The sequence below is a fragment of the Jaculus jaculus genome, chromosome 14 (genome assembly GCF_020740685.1).
Source record: "Jaculus jaculus isolate mJacJac1 chromosome 14, mJacJac1.mat.Y.cur, whole genome shotgun sequence".
Lineage (NCBI taxonomy): Eukaryota > Metazoa > Chordata > Mammalia > Rodentia > Dipodidae > Jaculus > Jaculus jaculus.
The window spans coordinates 17,944,316-17,961,295 of record NC_059115.1 but is presented as its reverse complement, the minus strand read 5'-3'; the positions used below and the strand labels follow the sequence as shown (position 1 = coordinate 17,961,295).

At 38.7% G+C, this 16,980-nt stretch overlaps 2 protein-coding genes across 2 annotated transcripts in view; both read left to right on the top strand.

The window, feature by feature from the left end:
• Positions 1–1,425: 1,425 nt before the first annotated feature.
• LOC101603952 (vomeronasal type-1 receptor 4-like) lies at positions 1,426–15,786 on the top strand. The gene is made up of 4 exons (XM_004671543.2): positions 1,426–2,242; positions 9,339–9,390; positions 11,999–12,126; positions 15,737–15,786. Exons 1-4 carry the CDS (start codon positions 1,426–1,428, stop codon positions 15,784–15,786), a joined length of 1,047 nt encoding a protein of 348 aa, XP_004671600.2.
• Positions 15,787–16,044: 258 nt separating this feature from the next.
• Positions 16,045–16,980, top strand: part of LOC101603659 (vomeronasal type-1 receptor 4-like) — a 57,835-nt gene continuing 56,899 nt past the window's right edge. The window contains exon 1 of the mRNA XM_004671542.2: positions 16,045–16,951. Coding sequence (XP_004671599.2) covers positions 16,045–16,951 — 907 coding nt within the window. The remainder of the gene's footprint in view (positions 16,952–16,980) is intronic.

Genomic DNA, 16,980 nt, shown 5'->3' with positions numbered 1-16,980 from the left:
TCATGAGTACAATGGCCTCACTGACTCCAGAAGATAGGGTTTGAAGGCACTCCTTCCCACCCTTTTCCTCTTTCTGACCCTTTCTTCTGCCTGTTTCACAGCATTCCCTGAGCCTTGCAGGTTGTGGCAGAGATGTCTCATTTTTAGTTTAACAGAGCATTCAGCTGTTATATCTTCTCAAATCTTTGATGTTATTTTAGTCTCCCCCGTAGTTACCACCATTTGCCAAAAAGAAACTTCTTTGACATAGAGTGCGGGAAGTACTAGCCTATGGCAAAGGAGTTCTGAGTTTATTGCTGCTCTTCATTAGCATTGTTGTGTAGAATTCTATGGTGTGAATGTGGAACAACTGGGTCATTCCATCAATGCTCTTGTGTAATGGTCATTAAGTTCAAATTAGTTAAGTATTACTGGAATATAATTTCTAGAATTGTTTTGGTAAGATAAATGTAAAATTATCTAAAGGATTATTCCTACATGTATAAGTGTGTGCATGTAGGTGTATATGTGTTCCAATTCAATAGACACTACCAGTCTTCCAAAATTGTACCAATTTTAGCTCTCATTCCTAGTGTGTATGCAACTTGTGGTTTAGTTACATTTTGCTATAAGCTTTGCATTCCACGACATTTTGTGTAGATTTCTGCAGCAGTATGATGAAACCTAATACTAGTTCATGTAACATTGTGTCTATCCTTATTATTCATTGAATATTGTAGAAGGCGTGGAACTTGTTGGAATGTTTTGTTTTCTTTTTCTGATTTTTCTTCCAGGAGTACTCTTCCTGGGATGCAGCATGTGCCTTTTTGCTACATCAACTCTTCTGTGCATGCATGCATATTCTGTGTATGACATCTGAGGAGGTGACTTCTTAATTTAAGCTGACGTAAGGAGTTATTTATTTGTCGTGGTTAAGATATTATCTACTGATTAAGATATTTTTTAACCTAAGACAATGTATGTGTACATATGTTATATTTTCAAAAGGTAGATTGGAAATGTGTTTTATGTTGTGGGCAATAAGTATATTTCTCTTTCTCTCCAAGGTGAATTACAAATATCACTTTGTTCTGTAAATTCTGGATGCTGGTTTTTTGCATTTGCCCTCACTTTTCACTGCTTCTCACTGACAATATCACCTCATCTTAATGATGACTTTTCAATGAAACGTACAGAGAATTCTCTCCATCAATACACACATCTTCATGGCTATGTCTATTGCACTGAAAGTTGCCATTGGTACAAATAAACAGGTCTTGCTAATTTGTTTAGGATGAGTTCATTCTACTGAATTCAAAGGATTCTCTTGTCCAGCATTATAGGCTACTAGTTGGATGATAGGTGGTATAGGATGTTTTAATGAACAACTTTTCTAGGGGCAATGACTGCTGCTATAAGTTAGCAGAAAATGCAGAAGATGTAAGAATGGGCTCCAGGAACTTGATAATTGGAATATTGTTCTTATCACAGACCACAGCTGGACTTCTAGGAAATCTCTCTTTCCTTTCCCACTATCTAGTTGTTTATTATCGTGAACATTCACTGAAGACCACTGATTTGATCCTCAAACACTTGATTATGGCCAACACCTTGATCATTCTCTCTAAAGGTATGCCCCACACCATGACAGCTTTTGGCCTGAAACAGTTCTTCAGTGATTTGGGATGTAGATTTCTTTTCTATTTTGACAGAGTGGGCAGAAGTATGTCCATAGTCTCTACCTGCATGTTGAGTGTCTTTCAGGCCATCACTATCAGCCCCAGAAACTCTTGTTGTAAGGACCTTAAAGTAAAAGCTCCAAAGTCTATTGGCCTCTTCATTTCCCTCTGCTGGATACTATATATGGTAATAAACTCAATATTCCCTATGTATATTTTATCTACTAAATTTCACAGCAAAAACAGGACAGAAAAAAGAGATTTTGAATATTGTTTTACTGAAGATAGTGATGCTGTCATGGTCTTGTTGTATGTAGCCCTATTGGTATTCCCAGAAGTTTTGCTTTCTGTGCTCATCATCTGCTCCAGTGGTTTCATGGTTGTCATCCTGTACAAACACAGGCAGCGAGTTCAACATATCCGCAGCACGAATACTTCCTCCAGAGCCTCCCCTGAGTCCAGAGCCACCCAGAGCATCCTCATCCTGGTTTCTACATTTTTGACATTTTACACCCTCTCCTCTATAGTACATGCATATGCTGCTGTTCTGAGTAATCCTTCTCCATTGCTGTTGAGCATCAACGGTATCATTTATATGTGTTTTCCCTCCACCGTACCCTTTACTCTCATGAGTCATTACTCCAGCCTGTCCAGGCTCTGCTGTGTCTGGATAAAAAAGAAAAAATCCTCTAATCTTATCAGAAATATGTAAATTATATATTACACAATTTGTAATTGTCCACTCACCTTCCAAACACAAATACAGAAACCCACAATGGAAGAACACTGCATTCCAAATGTTAACAGAATTTGCATTGGGATTTTTTCAGCTAGTTGAATGTGCAACCTACATGAGTAATTCAGTCTGGAAAACCCAGCCTTCTACTCTGCTGACATGAAAAGGGTCTGGTATCCTAAGTGGCAACAAATGAATTCCATATTCCTTTTTTGGCCTGACTTACATCTTAGCATTTTGCCTCATTTACTCATTTTAGAGACATGTTGATGAAATTACAGTCACATCTTCAAGGCACACTACTACCATGGCTGGTGTTGGAGTCACAAACTTCTCTTTCAGAATGATTTGCTCTAATCGCAACTGATCCAGCCTGTACCAGAGCCAGGAGACTTCCCTCCAGCAAAGTCCTTCCAAATGCCCTATATGGAGCTGATCAGCAGAAAAGTGCACCTGGTGAATATGAACCTGACAGCAGTCTTCAAAAAAGTCTTACAAGAGGAATAGCAGCTCCTCCTCTTAGCCACTTAAAAGTAAAAACAAACAAACAACAACAAAAAAAAAAAGATTCAAAGAGCATAGGCGGTATTTATGTGAGTTGTATGACTAGTTCTTATATAAGCTTTGTGTTGAGTCTGACAGTAAGAATTATGGTTAATAAAACTTGGTGCTGAGCTTATCTCTGCAGCTACAGGCAGAATTACTGTCTAAACACAAGCATACCATATTCCTCTTCTGTAAAATAAATGTAAAATTCCTCTTCTGTAAAATAAATGGCTTCTGTGGACAGATGATAGACATGGAGAAGGAAGAAATGAGTGCAAGATAAATGAAGGGGTCTGGAGAGAAGGTCACCAGTTAAAGCACTTGCCTGCAAAGCCCAGTGACCTTGGTTTGTTTCCGCATTTATAAAAACCTGTCGCACAAAGTGGTGCATGCATCTGGAGTTCACTTGCAGTGGCTAGAAACCTTGGCATGCCAATTCTCTCTCTCTCCTTGGAATTAAACAAATAAATAATGTGGAAGACTTGAAAATGCCTGAATCTTGAGCGCAATGGCATTTGAGGGTGTTTCACATGGAGGACACAGGGAATGGACCAAGATGTTGGAAGTCATAGGAAGACACACATGATGGGTGATGGACTTGTAATAGGGAAGGTTCTGGGTGAGGGCCTTGGGATAAAGGAAAGAAAGATACACAATAAAGTGTTCACAGAATGGGGTGAGGGCAAAATGTAGGGTAGACAGGTTGGGGAAAAGTGAGGAATGGTGGAGAGCTTTGGTGATGTTTTAATGGCCACAGTAAAAGAAAGGTGGAGGATGTAGAAGGTTGCTTTCACCATGACTCTCAGGAGTCAGCTGAACACTCTTGAGACTATAAAAGTAGACCGTGACTCTCCTGTGCACACCACTCACCACACCACAGATATCATGTTAGCACCAGCTTTCTGATGACAGTGCCCCTCTGTGCTCAGGTGTAGATGCAGATATGTGGATGTTGGATTTTCAAACTTTGTTCCAAGGCTGCACTTGTGGGTGGAATAGGCTATTTATAAAGAAACAATATGATAAAATATCTTTAATTCTATACCTTTAATATTCTGTAATAAAAGGTTTTTTAAAATTCAGAACTGTGCAATACATTGTTTAAACTGTCATGGGTAGCAGCGTAGGACTGTCCAGGTGAGCAGAGCCCGCAGACCCTTGACTGTTATCTGAGTCTCACACCACCACAGCTACAGCCATGGCTGCACATAGTCACCTCACACAGGGATTACTTTGTTCTGTAAGCATCACTAAAGGATCTGCTACAGGAACAAAAGGCTCTCTAAATTTACCCATGCATGGGTTTTCATAAGCCATTAGATGCTGGCTTAATTCCTGTCTTTGAAAGTGTGCACTGAAACCCACATTTCTGAAACACACTGACATGGACAAATAATGACCCTCACAGGATGCCATCTTAGCATTTAAAACCCAAAGTCTAAAACTGACCCTCAGTAACCTTTAGGCAATGCTCTGGTGTTCTCTGACCCAGAGATTCAGACCCACTGATCTGCCACTGTTGAGACTTACATGAAGTGGCAGTTGTCTAGACTCATGATGCATTTTTTTTCAGCCACTGGATCATGAACTGCAAGTGGCTTTGTAGGTCAATGTAGCTTGTACATAATGTAGCTCACCCCAGCAGAAGTGGTCATTATTACAAAGGAACCATGAAATGTGGGGTCAAACGGCCATTTATTATGAGTGTACATGGCTAACCTGGATGGCCAGAAATGACCCTAACACACTAGGGGCCTTCTTTTTTAGTTTATCTTATGAGTGTGCCATGAACATCTGTGATATACTGCACATGACAATCACCACCTCAGAAGGCCTTTTCTATCCTGCCAACACTGCCCAGACCTTTGGCCTTTGGTAACAGAAGTTTTTCAGCATTCCTGCTTCACTAACCATCATGGAGTATATCTAGGGATCATTGCATTGTTTTGCTTTTTTTTTTAGTTTCATTGTTTTATGTTTGAGAATTGTGACCAGGGTGGAGGCCATGGTTCTATGTAGTAGTCATCAGGTTAGAGTGGTTACTCTCACAAGTTTTTCATGCTTCATATCTGTCTGTATATATACATTTGAGAGAAGAGAGAGAGGAGAGAGAGAGAAAGAGAATGGCAGATACAGAATGATTATGAGCAAGCCAGGGGCTTCCTGTCACTGCAAACAAATTCCAGGTGCATATGCCACTTAGAGCATCTGGCTTTATGTGGTATTTTATGGCAGTTTATATATATATGTGTAAAGTAATGTGCTCATGATCCTCTCACAATACTTTCTCTTGAGCTCTTTCTCTCTCTTCTGCTTAATCCTTCTTATTTTATCTACTCATCTACATTTATATCTTTTTTATTTTCCTATGTGTGGGTATGACCACTGAATTTAATTTTTGCCTAGAAAGGTTTTGCTATGCATGGATGGATGATGAATGTGCTTTTTTGTTGTTGTTGTTGTTGTTTTTGTTTTTTCAAGGTCGGGTTTCACTCTGGTCCAGGTTGGCCTGGAATTCACTATGTAGTCTCAGGGTGGCCTTGAACTCTCAGTGATCCTCCTACCTCTGCCTCCCAAGTGCTGGGATTAAAGGTGTGCACCACCACACCTGGCTAGGAATGTGCTTTTTATTAATCTCTTCATACAATGTTATGGCTTTGTCTCTTAGCCACTTCATATTGAAAATTTTAGTTTGTTTTCAAATATTGAACATGAATTATATATCAAGATGAAATCAAATTTATAAATTATTATATGATGCGAAAGTATTTTAGAGCTGTGCCATTTTACCTTTTCACAAAAAAATGAGCATTTATGATATTTCATATCCTCCCAGGATTCAATGTTAACATGAGTAGGTTTTCAGTTGTTCTAAAAGTTGCATGGTGATACACCACTTTTGTAATTTTTTCTTTCGATTCCCAATTGGCATTTGGTGAGATACTTAGGCTCATTTGCTATCTGAATATCTTCTTTGGTGATATGTTTCTTCAGACCTGCTGTTATTTATTTTGGCTTTTTCATTTTCTTTATTGTGTATTTAATTGATGAATATATATGCAATGTAACTTATCTTAGCCCCCTCACATCAGACTCTCTTGTTCCTCACACAAATTTCTTACATTGAATCCCTTCCTCTCCCAACTAGTCCATCTCCTATTTGATGATATTTTGCCTTTCTTTATGATCAAAGATCATGTGTTGATGGAGTTAGATATTTAAAAGGTAACACCATCTGCTCTGAGGTCATGAATGCAATGGTCACCACTTGTCTGAAATACAATGTCCCAAAAAGACACTGAAGAGAAAGAGAGGGAGAGAGAGAGAGAGAGAGAGAGAGGGAGAGAGAGAATGGGCATGCTGGGGGCCACCAGTCATTGCAGATGGACTCCTGACACATGTACCACCTTGTGCAACTGGCTCATTATGTGGGTACTGGGGAAGCCAATCTCAGTTGTGAACTGCTAAGCCATATCTCCCGCCCATAATATGATTTTTAAAGTATTTTTTTATTTATTTGCAAACATAGTGAGATAGAGAGAAGAATGGCAAAGAGAATGGGTGCTACAGGGTCTCCAGCTGCTGTAAATGAACTCCAGATGAAAGTGCCTCTTTTTGCATCTGGCTTTACATAGGAACTGTGGAATAAAACCTGGGTAGTTAAGCTTTGCCAGCTAGTGCCTTAACCATGGAGCAATTTTGATATGTTATGAGTTTCTTCGGTGATAATAGCCATCTGTGAAAAGAAAATTCTCTCATCGAATGTGAGAGCAGCGCTGCAGTATGGGTACAAACAAGTATTTGAGGACAAATTTATAGGCATCTATTCCATTTTGCAAAATAACAATAGTACCTCTCTCCTCACATTTCCCAGCTCTTGCCCAGCATTCATTGTTGTTTCAATGGTTTTGACCATTCTAATAGCTGCATAGTTATGTGTCATCATTTGAATTTTCTTTTCTTTTTTTCTTTTTTTAAATTTTTATTTATTCATTTATTTGAGAGCAACAGACACAGAGAGAAAGACAGATAGAGGGAGAGGGAGAGAGAATGGGCGCGCCAGGGCTTCCAGCCTCTGCAAACGAACTCCAGACGCGTGCGCCCCCTTGTGCATCTGGCTAACGTGGGACCTGGGGAACCGAGCCTCGAACCGGGGTCCTTAGGCTTCACAGGCAAGCGCCTAACCGCTAAGCCATCTCTCCAGCCCATCATTTGAATTTTCAATCCTCAGTGTTATTTGCTGAGGATTTTATATGCCTTTCCCATCAGGCTATCTTCTTTGTTGTCTATTCAGACCTATTGCCAGTTTTCAACTGTGTTATTCACTTGTCTCCTACAGATATACATCCCAAGAGTCTGGGAAAGAAAGAATGCCACATGGGAGGCTTCTTGTCAGAATTTGAAACTTGAGTATTTTAATATTTTCTTTCATAAATTGTCTTATCAGTCCTATTACCAATGGATAACAGGGGTTTTCACCTTGTAATGATACAACCCAATTTCAGATATATGCTATGGAAGTACTACTACCCATTCCAACTTATATTCCTAACGTACTAACAGTGAATTTCATGGAACGGAATATTTCACCTTAACAAAGCTCTGCTTACAATATTTTGGGGGGGGGTTGTGAAGGAATTATAGAAATGAAAGCACTTCAATAGGTAGGTTTTTTTTTTTTTGTAGAAATGACTGTGAAGGCTAAGTTAAGCCTTCTAGTAAAACTGCTACTTTTAGACTCCCAATTTTTGATAAAGGGAATGAAAACATTCACCAGAATAAAGATTATCTAACCATTAAATCATTCTGGATAAAGTGGGTATCTTCTTGTGAAAGAAGGAAAATAGATCACATCCCCCCACCCTGCTCAAAAATCAATTAAAATGATCAGAGACTTTAAGATATGTTGGAATAATTAAAGGAATGCATTTGGGGATGGTGATATAGGCAATAAATTCCTGACTAGGGAATCAAAAGCACAGAAGCAAAAGAATTAGTTACAATAATTGAAAAATGGGATTAATAAGCCTATGAACAGCAAAAGAAATTATAAATGTGGTGAACAGGCAGCCTGCAGAGTGGGAGAAAATCTATTCCAGCTATACTTAGGGCAGAACCTTAATTTCTATAATATATAAAGAACTATAAAAAATCAACCAGGGGGCTAGAGAGATGACTTAGAGTTTAAGGCACTTGCCTGCAAAGCTATAGGACCAAGGTTTGATTCCCCAGGATCTATGTAAGCCACATGCACAAGGTGCTGCATGCATCTGGAGTTTGTTTGCAGTAGCTGGAGGCCCTGAATTATCCTACTTGCTCTCTCTCTCTCTCTCTCTTTCTCTCTCTCTCTCCCCTTTCTCTGGATCTTTTTCTCTCTCAAATAAGTAAATAAAAATAAAAAATATTTTTTTCAAAAAAACTGAACCAGCAAAATACCCATCAATAAATAGGCCAATGGACAGTTCTGAAAATAAATAGAAGAAATGGCCAATATTTTTTGTTTAAAAAAAAAAAGTTTTCAATGTCCTTAATTATCAGGGATATGCAAATGGAATCTTCTTTGAGATTCAATCTCATCCACGTCAAAATGCCTATTGTCAAGTAACAAATGGTGATGTTGTGATGATGTAGAGATAAACCCTTGTTCACTTTGATAAAAGTGTAAACCGCCATAGCTACCATGAAAAGCAGTGTGGGAGTTTTCTCAAAAACTCGTTTTGAACAGAAGTTCATATTGGCCAGGAGCTCCCCAAGTAAGCGAAATTTGCTGGCCAGCAAACAGCATTCATCTGCCTCCTACATGTTGGGATTAAAGACATGTGTCTCCATGTCCAGCATTTTTACATGTGATTGCACTCAGGTCCTCATAACTGTGAGGCAAGCCCTTTAGTGACTGAACAATCTCTTTGGCCCACATTTTTTTGTAACTGGACACCATTTGCAAATGAATATTAGAACCATTAATTGTATACACATACTAGAAACACACATGCACACAAAACATATTTACACATTCAAACACATACACACACACAAATATACTCACCAGAGGATGGCCACTCTCATACTCAAGCACACTTAGCACACTTAAATATGAACCTACAAATGCTCATTCCCATAATCTCTCACTGTACCTCAAAAACAAGCACTCAAGACGGACACCATCAAATTTCACAGTTTCCCTCAGTCATACCATCATCCACATAGTTACCTTATGCTTCATGTTTCTCAGTAATAGCTGCCTACAATGGAAAACTATTCATCTCTCTGAACTTCTGAGTAGTACAAGAAGGCAGATCATGCATCCCATTTAAACACCTTCCAAAGCAATTCATCATGGCAACACTTTTCACATATGTAGCACTTCAATAATATTCAGATCATTGCTACTTATGTAGGAGGAGTGATGGAAAGATCAGGGTGTGACTGCGAATGGTGTGGTCGAGGAAGGTAAGAGACAGTGCACAAATGTAGAGACCAGAGGGGCATATGGATGTACAGAGGGCCTGAGGCTTTGGGGAAAAGGAATGAAAAAGGACAAATCAGGCAGTGAAGCCAAACGCACATGGGGGAAAGCTGTGGTTTGTGGGAAGTGCATGGGAGAGTCCAAGAGCACAATGCACAAATGTGTGCAGTGAAATGGTGAAACTCGCCTTTGTGATTGGGGCAACGAGTGCTGTAATAGTCATGAGAAGAAAAAATTTACAATGGGCCAGGCCTGGTGGTGCAGACCTGTAATCCCAGCACTCAGGAGGCAGAGGTAGGAAGATCCATTAGTTTGAGGCCAGCCTGGACCTACAGAGTAAGTTCCATACACATGCATGTGTATGCACATGTGTGCACACGTGCACGCATGTGCATGTGCACACACACACTGGAACAAGTTTTTAAAAAGTTCTCACCTCTGAGGCTCTGGCTCTCTGATTTGGTAGGAGTTGATTTTTCTCTGTGTTGATCTCCTTCCCCTTTGTGCTGGTATCTGGTTCATCAGGAAAACAGCACCCTTGCTTGTTTCGCCAATTTTCCTTAGTTTTAGTCGGGCCCCTTTTGAGGTATGTTGGGGCAGCTCTCTCCTTAGGATCTGCTTCTATCTGAAAAAGAGAAGCAGATTCTCCAATGGAGAGTAAGTTAGCACCTGAAAAATTGAGATAACACTTACTTTTTTGATAGAGAGTTTAATAGGTGTAGGCCCTTTTGTACCCCGTGATTGATGGTAGCTTGATATTGGAGAGTGGGCTTATGTTTGGATATGGTTCTGACTTGTTTCCCAGCTCCAGCTATGGGTCTTGTACCACTGAGGGGATCAGTTAGCCAAATCAAGAGCAGTTGGTTCCCCACCCTGGCTGTGTGCCACTATTGCACTTGTGTGGGCATCACACCAGGTTATTTGTTGCTAATTAGGTTAGACCATGAGTTGCTTGGACAGATATTGGTCATTTCCCCCAGTCACCCATGTAGCACCTTCTGGCACTAGATGCACTGACTGTCTAGGGACTGAGTCTCTCCTGGCTTCCAGCCATGCCATTCCATTTTATGTGTCAGCTGCGTATGGAGTCTTCAGCAATAGGGTCTTACCACTGACCTTTGGTGGGTCATCAAGTACTCTGACAGAAGTCTGTCATTAACTACACATATTTATTATCTAGGGGCTAGACACTAGAAAGAACATGTGTGAGTTTCCTTCTGGGTATAGTTACCTTACTTAATATAATATTTTCTTGGTCCATTCATTTCCTGTAGATTCTATAACTGAATATATTTTTATGACTAATTAGAATTCTATTCTGTCTTCCCATATGTATTATATCTCTACGTTCTCAAACAAATATTTAAATCATAATACATGTTACATATTTCCACCTTCTCAATCATGAATTTAAATCATTACACACACATATGTAATAACAGTTTCATTATTTGTTGGCCAGTTGGTCAACACCTACCCTAAGTCCGCTTCCTAGCTTTTGTGACTTAAGCCAGTCATGAATATGGATGTACAAGTATCTCTGTGGTCAATATAGAGCCTTTAGGGAATATGACCAGGAGTGGTATATCCCGGTATAAGGCAGTTCTATTTTTAGCTTCTGAGAGCAACCACACACTGATTTAAGAAATTATAAAGGAATTTTCAGTTGACCTATCTAACAGACACTTTTACTTGTGAGGGCTGCTTATAGTCCTCCTTCATCAAGCCAGACTGCTCTAGAAAATCATCCTATCATTGCTGAGTTCAATATTTGTAACTCTTCACAGGAAAATTCCATATCATGATGTCCAAATTAACTTGAAATCAGTTGTTCAAATTAGTGATTTCTAATGTAAATTGCATTATGTTCATTTCTTTGTCTTTTCCTGTTTTTTAAATTTTTATTTATTTATTTTTTTAGAGGTAGGGTCTCACTCTTGTCCAAGCTGACCTGGAACTCACTCTGGAGTCCCAGCCTGCCTTCAAATCCACAATAATCTGCCTGCCTCAGTCTCCCAAGTGCTGGGATTAAAGCAGTATGTTACCACACCTGGCCACCCTTTACTCTCATTTCATGAAATGACATCAAATATTGACTGATTCTGTTAGTCTGCTACATTTTACAAAATGTGGCAGGTTAGGGATATGAAAGTAAAGAATTAATTTGATTTATGTTGGAATGATGGGACCAAAGGAGACTTAGCATGTGAGGTCTCATAACTCAATCTTCAATATTTCCTGGACCTTCCGCAGGAGACCTTGACGTCCCTCAGGGACCAGGAGCAGGTCAGAGGCCCTTCAGTACACTTTGTTTCCTTGAAGACAAAGGAACTCATAATTGGTTCTGGTAATCAGCAACTGGAACAAGTTTTTAAAAAGTTCTCAGCTCCCCAGGCCAGCGCTGTCATGGCCACTGCAGGTGAAGTGAAAATTGCAGTCAGAAGGGAGGTGAGGTCACAGAGTCTCAGACTTTATCTCAGGGATGAGCTGCCTCCGCCTCCCACATGCTGGTTGTGAAGTCAGGATCTGCGCACTGAACAGAATGTACTTCAGAGACTGAGTCAGGTAAGTGTTCTGTGTTTCCATCTGCAGGACAGAGCAAGCAAACACAGGAAGTCTGGTATGTCCTCGTCTTGGGACAAGGGATCCTGTGTTAGAAACAGATCCAGTGATGGAGCAGACAAGGGAGAATAATGATTTCTTGACTAAGAGAAGAACTAGTAAGAGACATGTTCTCAACTTGTGAATCCCTGATGGATCCTAGTTTGATGCACTGAATTTCTCTTTCAGGGTGGTTGTGGGTGAATAATCCAAAAGCATAGAAATATGACATTGAATGTACTTTAGAACTATAGTCATAAACCAACCAAATGGGTGTTCACATTATCTTACTTGAAATATAGGCTAGTTTTTTTTTCAGTATTGTGATCATAGGTATACTTATTATGGTTTGTACTTATTAAAATACTTACAAGTAGAACTGTAAGAATCACCTAAGTATCAGAAAATAACAGAATGTGAATTGATTTCTGGTCTGAAAAGAAGTCATTATTTAATACTACATTTAGTCTAGTTAATGGAGATATGATTGTTACCATTGAAATATCAGAGATATAATGTCATTGCTGAGTTTGCACTCATTCTAGATATTGGGATCACAGTATTGAAGGTAATGTCATGTTATGACTGTAAGTATTGACAATGGTTGTCATGATGATAGGTATCTTGTGGTATTGCCTAAGGTTTTATATTGTCTAATGCTGAACCCAATCTAATGGCATAATTTCTTTTATTGTTTATTGGTATTGTTATTAAATGTAGAGTCTTATGCAAATTAGGCAAGTCCCCTACTAAGTTTTGATACCTGCACCTAATACTTTTTGTTTTAATTAGAAAATGCATACTATTTTATAGTTTTTCTTTTTCTTGGGGGGTGTTTCAAGATCGGACCTCACTGTAGCCCAGGCTGACCTGGAATTCACACTGTAGTCTCAGGGTAGCTTCAGACTCACAGTGATCCTCCAACCTCTGGCTCCCAAGTGCTGGGATTAAAGGTGTGCACCACCACACCCAGCTCATATTCTTAGTTTTATTATATGCTTCTTGATTTAAGTAATTCACAGATGTCTCTCTTGAGTGTATATCATACATTTTGTTTCATAATAGGCCTCATCAGAATAGGAATTAGTAAATATAAGCTTTATAAAAGTTTGTTTTATTATTTCTGCATATGTGTTTGTGAGTGTGCATGTGTGCTTATGCTGTGGGTGTGAGATCAGAGCATAGCCTTTGCTCTGTCCTCACCAATCCAGCTAATCTGAGGCAGGATTTATCTCAAACTTGCACTACTATTCTTTTCTTCTGTGCTCACCAAGACTTCTGTATAAATTCTCCTGTCTTAACCTCCTATGTTGTAAACTGCTGGAATTACAGAAGCCTGCCACAGTTTCTGGCTTTTAACAAGGACCCAAGGATGGAGCATGGGTGGTCAGACTTGAGCTGTGATTGCTTTATCCAGTGAGCTCCCAGCATGAAAAATATGAGTTTTCCAGCTTAAATTTGTTAGTAACTTGATTTTTCTTACACTGGTTAAGGTCATATTAATATTTCATGCTTCATTTTATAAAGTGTGTTTAATAATCTATTTTATAGATGCAATTATGTTTTCTCTCTGTAGTCATAACAAGCGAATATTTCTGACTCCTTAATAAATCTTAGGGTAACTTTATGCTAGTGAATTGCAGTACATATGTGACAGTTTTCTGAAAGAAGAAACTGTGACCAGAGCTATGTATCTTGCTAGAATCTCTGATCTTTATTTGCATTTGCCTATAAAATAAATGAATTAACATAAAAACCTTTTGCAATCAAAATCTTGCAATAAAATATCAGCAAACAATGTGACTAAAAGGGAAGTTACGAAAAGAACTGAATGTAAGACATATTTAGAAATATGGCTGTCATAGATTTGTGAGTACTTACGTGACGGTCTTTGCACCTAGCTTGGCCATGTTCAAGTCTCACAGTCTCCTCTACCCCATCACTTACCATGTGTGCTTCTTTCCTTGACAGTGAAGATAATGCCATTGTTCATATTTTTCAGATATGAAAATTAATAGTCATCTGTTTATCAGAATTATTACAGTGATTCCTAAATTGTTTCTGCTATTTCCCATTTATTGCTTAAGCCTCAGTCAAATATTAGCAAAATAAAAGTGCAAGTGAAGATTACTTTTTAGGTTGTGCTTTACACAGATGAAATCATACACCAATAAGTCCTGTAAATTTTGTTATTTTCTGTCCATATGCTTTTTATCTTTTTAAACTGTTTGACACTTTTCATACATGCACATACTGAATCAAAACAGAATGATCATAGTACCATCTTTTCCTTATACTCCCTCCACATGATCCCATACCTTATCCCACTATTCTCACTTATATTGTGAGGGCAATTTTCCCTCCTCCATGATCCATGATGACATGTTAGTGGATACAATATTGTGCAGGTCTTGGGGGAGATAATTATAGCTCTTGTGAGTCATGAATACAATGGCCAATTCACATTTAGAAGATAGCATTCAAAATAAATCCTCCTTATAATTTGTCTCATATTTTTTCAGTACCTGTTCAATAATATTCCCTGAGCCTTGGAGGATGTGATAGAGATGTCTCACTGAGAGTTTAGTAGAGGACTGAACTGTTGCATCTTCTCAGCACATTAATGTGTTTTCAGTGTCTACAGTAGTCATGCCATCTGCAAAAAGAAACTTAAGAGTAAGAACACTGGTAATCTATGAGAATAAGATATAATTGAATTAGTGAATTTCTAGACTTTATTAGCATTGTTATATAGGATTCTGTGGTGTGAATATTGAATAATTGGGCCACTCTACTTAATGTACATGTTTGATGGTGATTAAATTTAAACTATACAACTCTTACTGGAATATAAGATCTTGAACTTGTCTTGTTGAATTAAATATAAAACTGTCTGCAGGAATATTCATAAGTGTGGGAAAGTGTGTAAGTTTATGTGTATTCCTTTTCAGCAGACACTATCAAACAGTCTTCAAAATTGTACCAAGCTTAACTTCCATTCCCACCACATGTCAGTTGTGCATGTATCCAGACACAAGCTTGGTATCTTCTGACATTTTCATTGAAGGTTTTGAAGACTTCTGCTTTGGAATGATAATATCTAGCACTTTTTTTGTATAATATGATATCTATTCAACCAGTGTCTCTCTCTTTACCTCAACTCCTTTGTATGAGTACTGAATGCATGAATTCTGTCAAGAATGACCTTTCAATTTACCCTCATGTAATTTGTCATTCATTCATGTAATCCCTATGTCATGGACATATTAACATACATTTTATCAAAGACCAAAGATAAGTATATCAATCATTATAATATCACTATTTATAAATAAAATGTATATTACAAATCTATTCTGAAATATTCTGTTTTATGGTGTGGGCAATGCCTGAATGTTTTTCCCCAGTGTAACTATCAAATATCCATTTAGGATGTGAGGGTGAACTGGCTGCAACATCTGTCACCCCATTGATAACCAGGGTTGATTTGGATGATCTTGCTGGCTAGGTGGGTATCCTCTACCTCCCTCACCGCTCTATGTGTGTCCCTCCTGAAACTGCATGCTTGTGGAAGAGGATGACCTTCCCTGAATTGAGGAGGCCCAGTATTTGGTCAAGGGTATATAAGTAGTTGTGTTACCCTGCTAGAACCTCCAAACAAGCTCTCCAATATCCATTTAATGCACTCCTCTCTTTCCATTTGCTCTCACTTTTCATTGCTTCTTACAGGAAACATCACCTCACCTCCAATGATTACTTGTTATGAAACATACTGGTAATTCTCCACACCAATATGTGAATTTTCAAAGTTTTGACTTTTCTTCTTGAAAGTTACTGTTTCAAAAATCAGCATCCTGGTACTTTGTCCAGGATGAGTTCAATCTACTGATCTCTAAGTATTTTTCTACCTCAGAATCCTGTGTACCTGGTAGCATATCAGATGCACCACATGGCTGAGTAGAGACATTTTAGTGAGATATTTCTTTCAAGGAAATGACTTCTCTTTTAATTTAAATGAAGATGTAATAAGTATCAAAATGGACTTCATGGCAGTAATGTTCTTATCACAGACCACATTTGGGATTCTGGGGAATTTCTCTCTCCTGTTCCATTATTTAGTCCTTTACTATCATAAATGCTCACTGAAGGCCACTGACTTGGTCCTCAAGCACTTGACTATTGCCAACACCTTAATTATTCTCTCTAATGGAGTGCCCCACACCGTAACAGCTCTTGGAATGAAACAGTTTATCAATGAGATGATATGCAGAATTCTTTTATATGTTCAAAGAGTAGGCAGAAGCATGTCCATTAGCTCCACCTGCATTTTGAGTGTCTTCCAGGCCATTACCATAAGCCCCCCAAATTCTTGTTGGAAGAACCTTAAAGCCAAAGCACCAAAGTACATTGGCAACTTCATTTTCCTCTCCTGGATACTGTACATGATGATACATTTTATTTTCCCTATATGTGTTTCAAATGGTAAGTTGAAAAGCAAAAACATGACAAAAAAAAGAGATTATGGATATTGTTCTGCTAGAGATCATGATGCTATCATGGACTCAGTGTATGTAGCATTATTGGTATTCCCTGAAGTTTTGTTCTCTGTGCTCATCATCTGGTCAAGTGGATCCATGGTTGTAATCCTTTACAGACACAAGCAGAGAGTTCAATACATCCATAGCACTAATATTGCCTCCAGATCCTCCCCTGAGTCCAGAGCTACCCGCACCATCCTCCTCCTTGTTTCTACCTTTCTGACTTTTTATACCCTCTCCTCCATCTTACATGCATGTATTGCTCTTTTAAATAGTCCCTCTTGGTGGCTGATGAATATCAATAGAATCATTGCTGTGAGTTTTCCCTCCTTTGGACCCTATGTTCTGATGAGCCATGACTCCACTTTCTGCAAACTGTGCGTTGTTTGGATAAGAAATAAAAAATGTCATAATCCTATCATAAATACCTAAATT

Excerpts from the sequence above, each read along its gene's own strand:
- LOC101603952 (XM_004671543.2), top strand. The coding sequence starts at position 1,426 with ATGGGCTCCAGGAACTTGATAATTGGAATATTGTTCTTATCACAGACC. Across the intron at positions 2,243-9,338 it reads ATTGCTGTTGAGCATCAACG|GAGGAGTGATGGAAAGATCA; the intron begins GTATCATTTATA and ends CTACTTATGTAG. Across the intron at positions 9,391-11,998 it reads GAATGGTGTGGTCGAGGAAG|GACAGAGCAAGCAAACACAG; the intron begins GTAAGAGACAGT and ends TTCCATCTGCAG.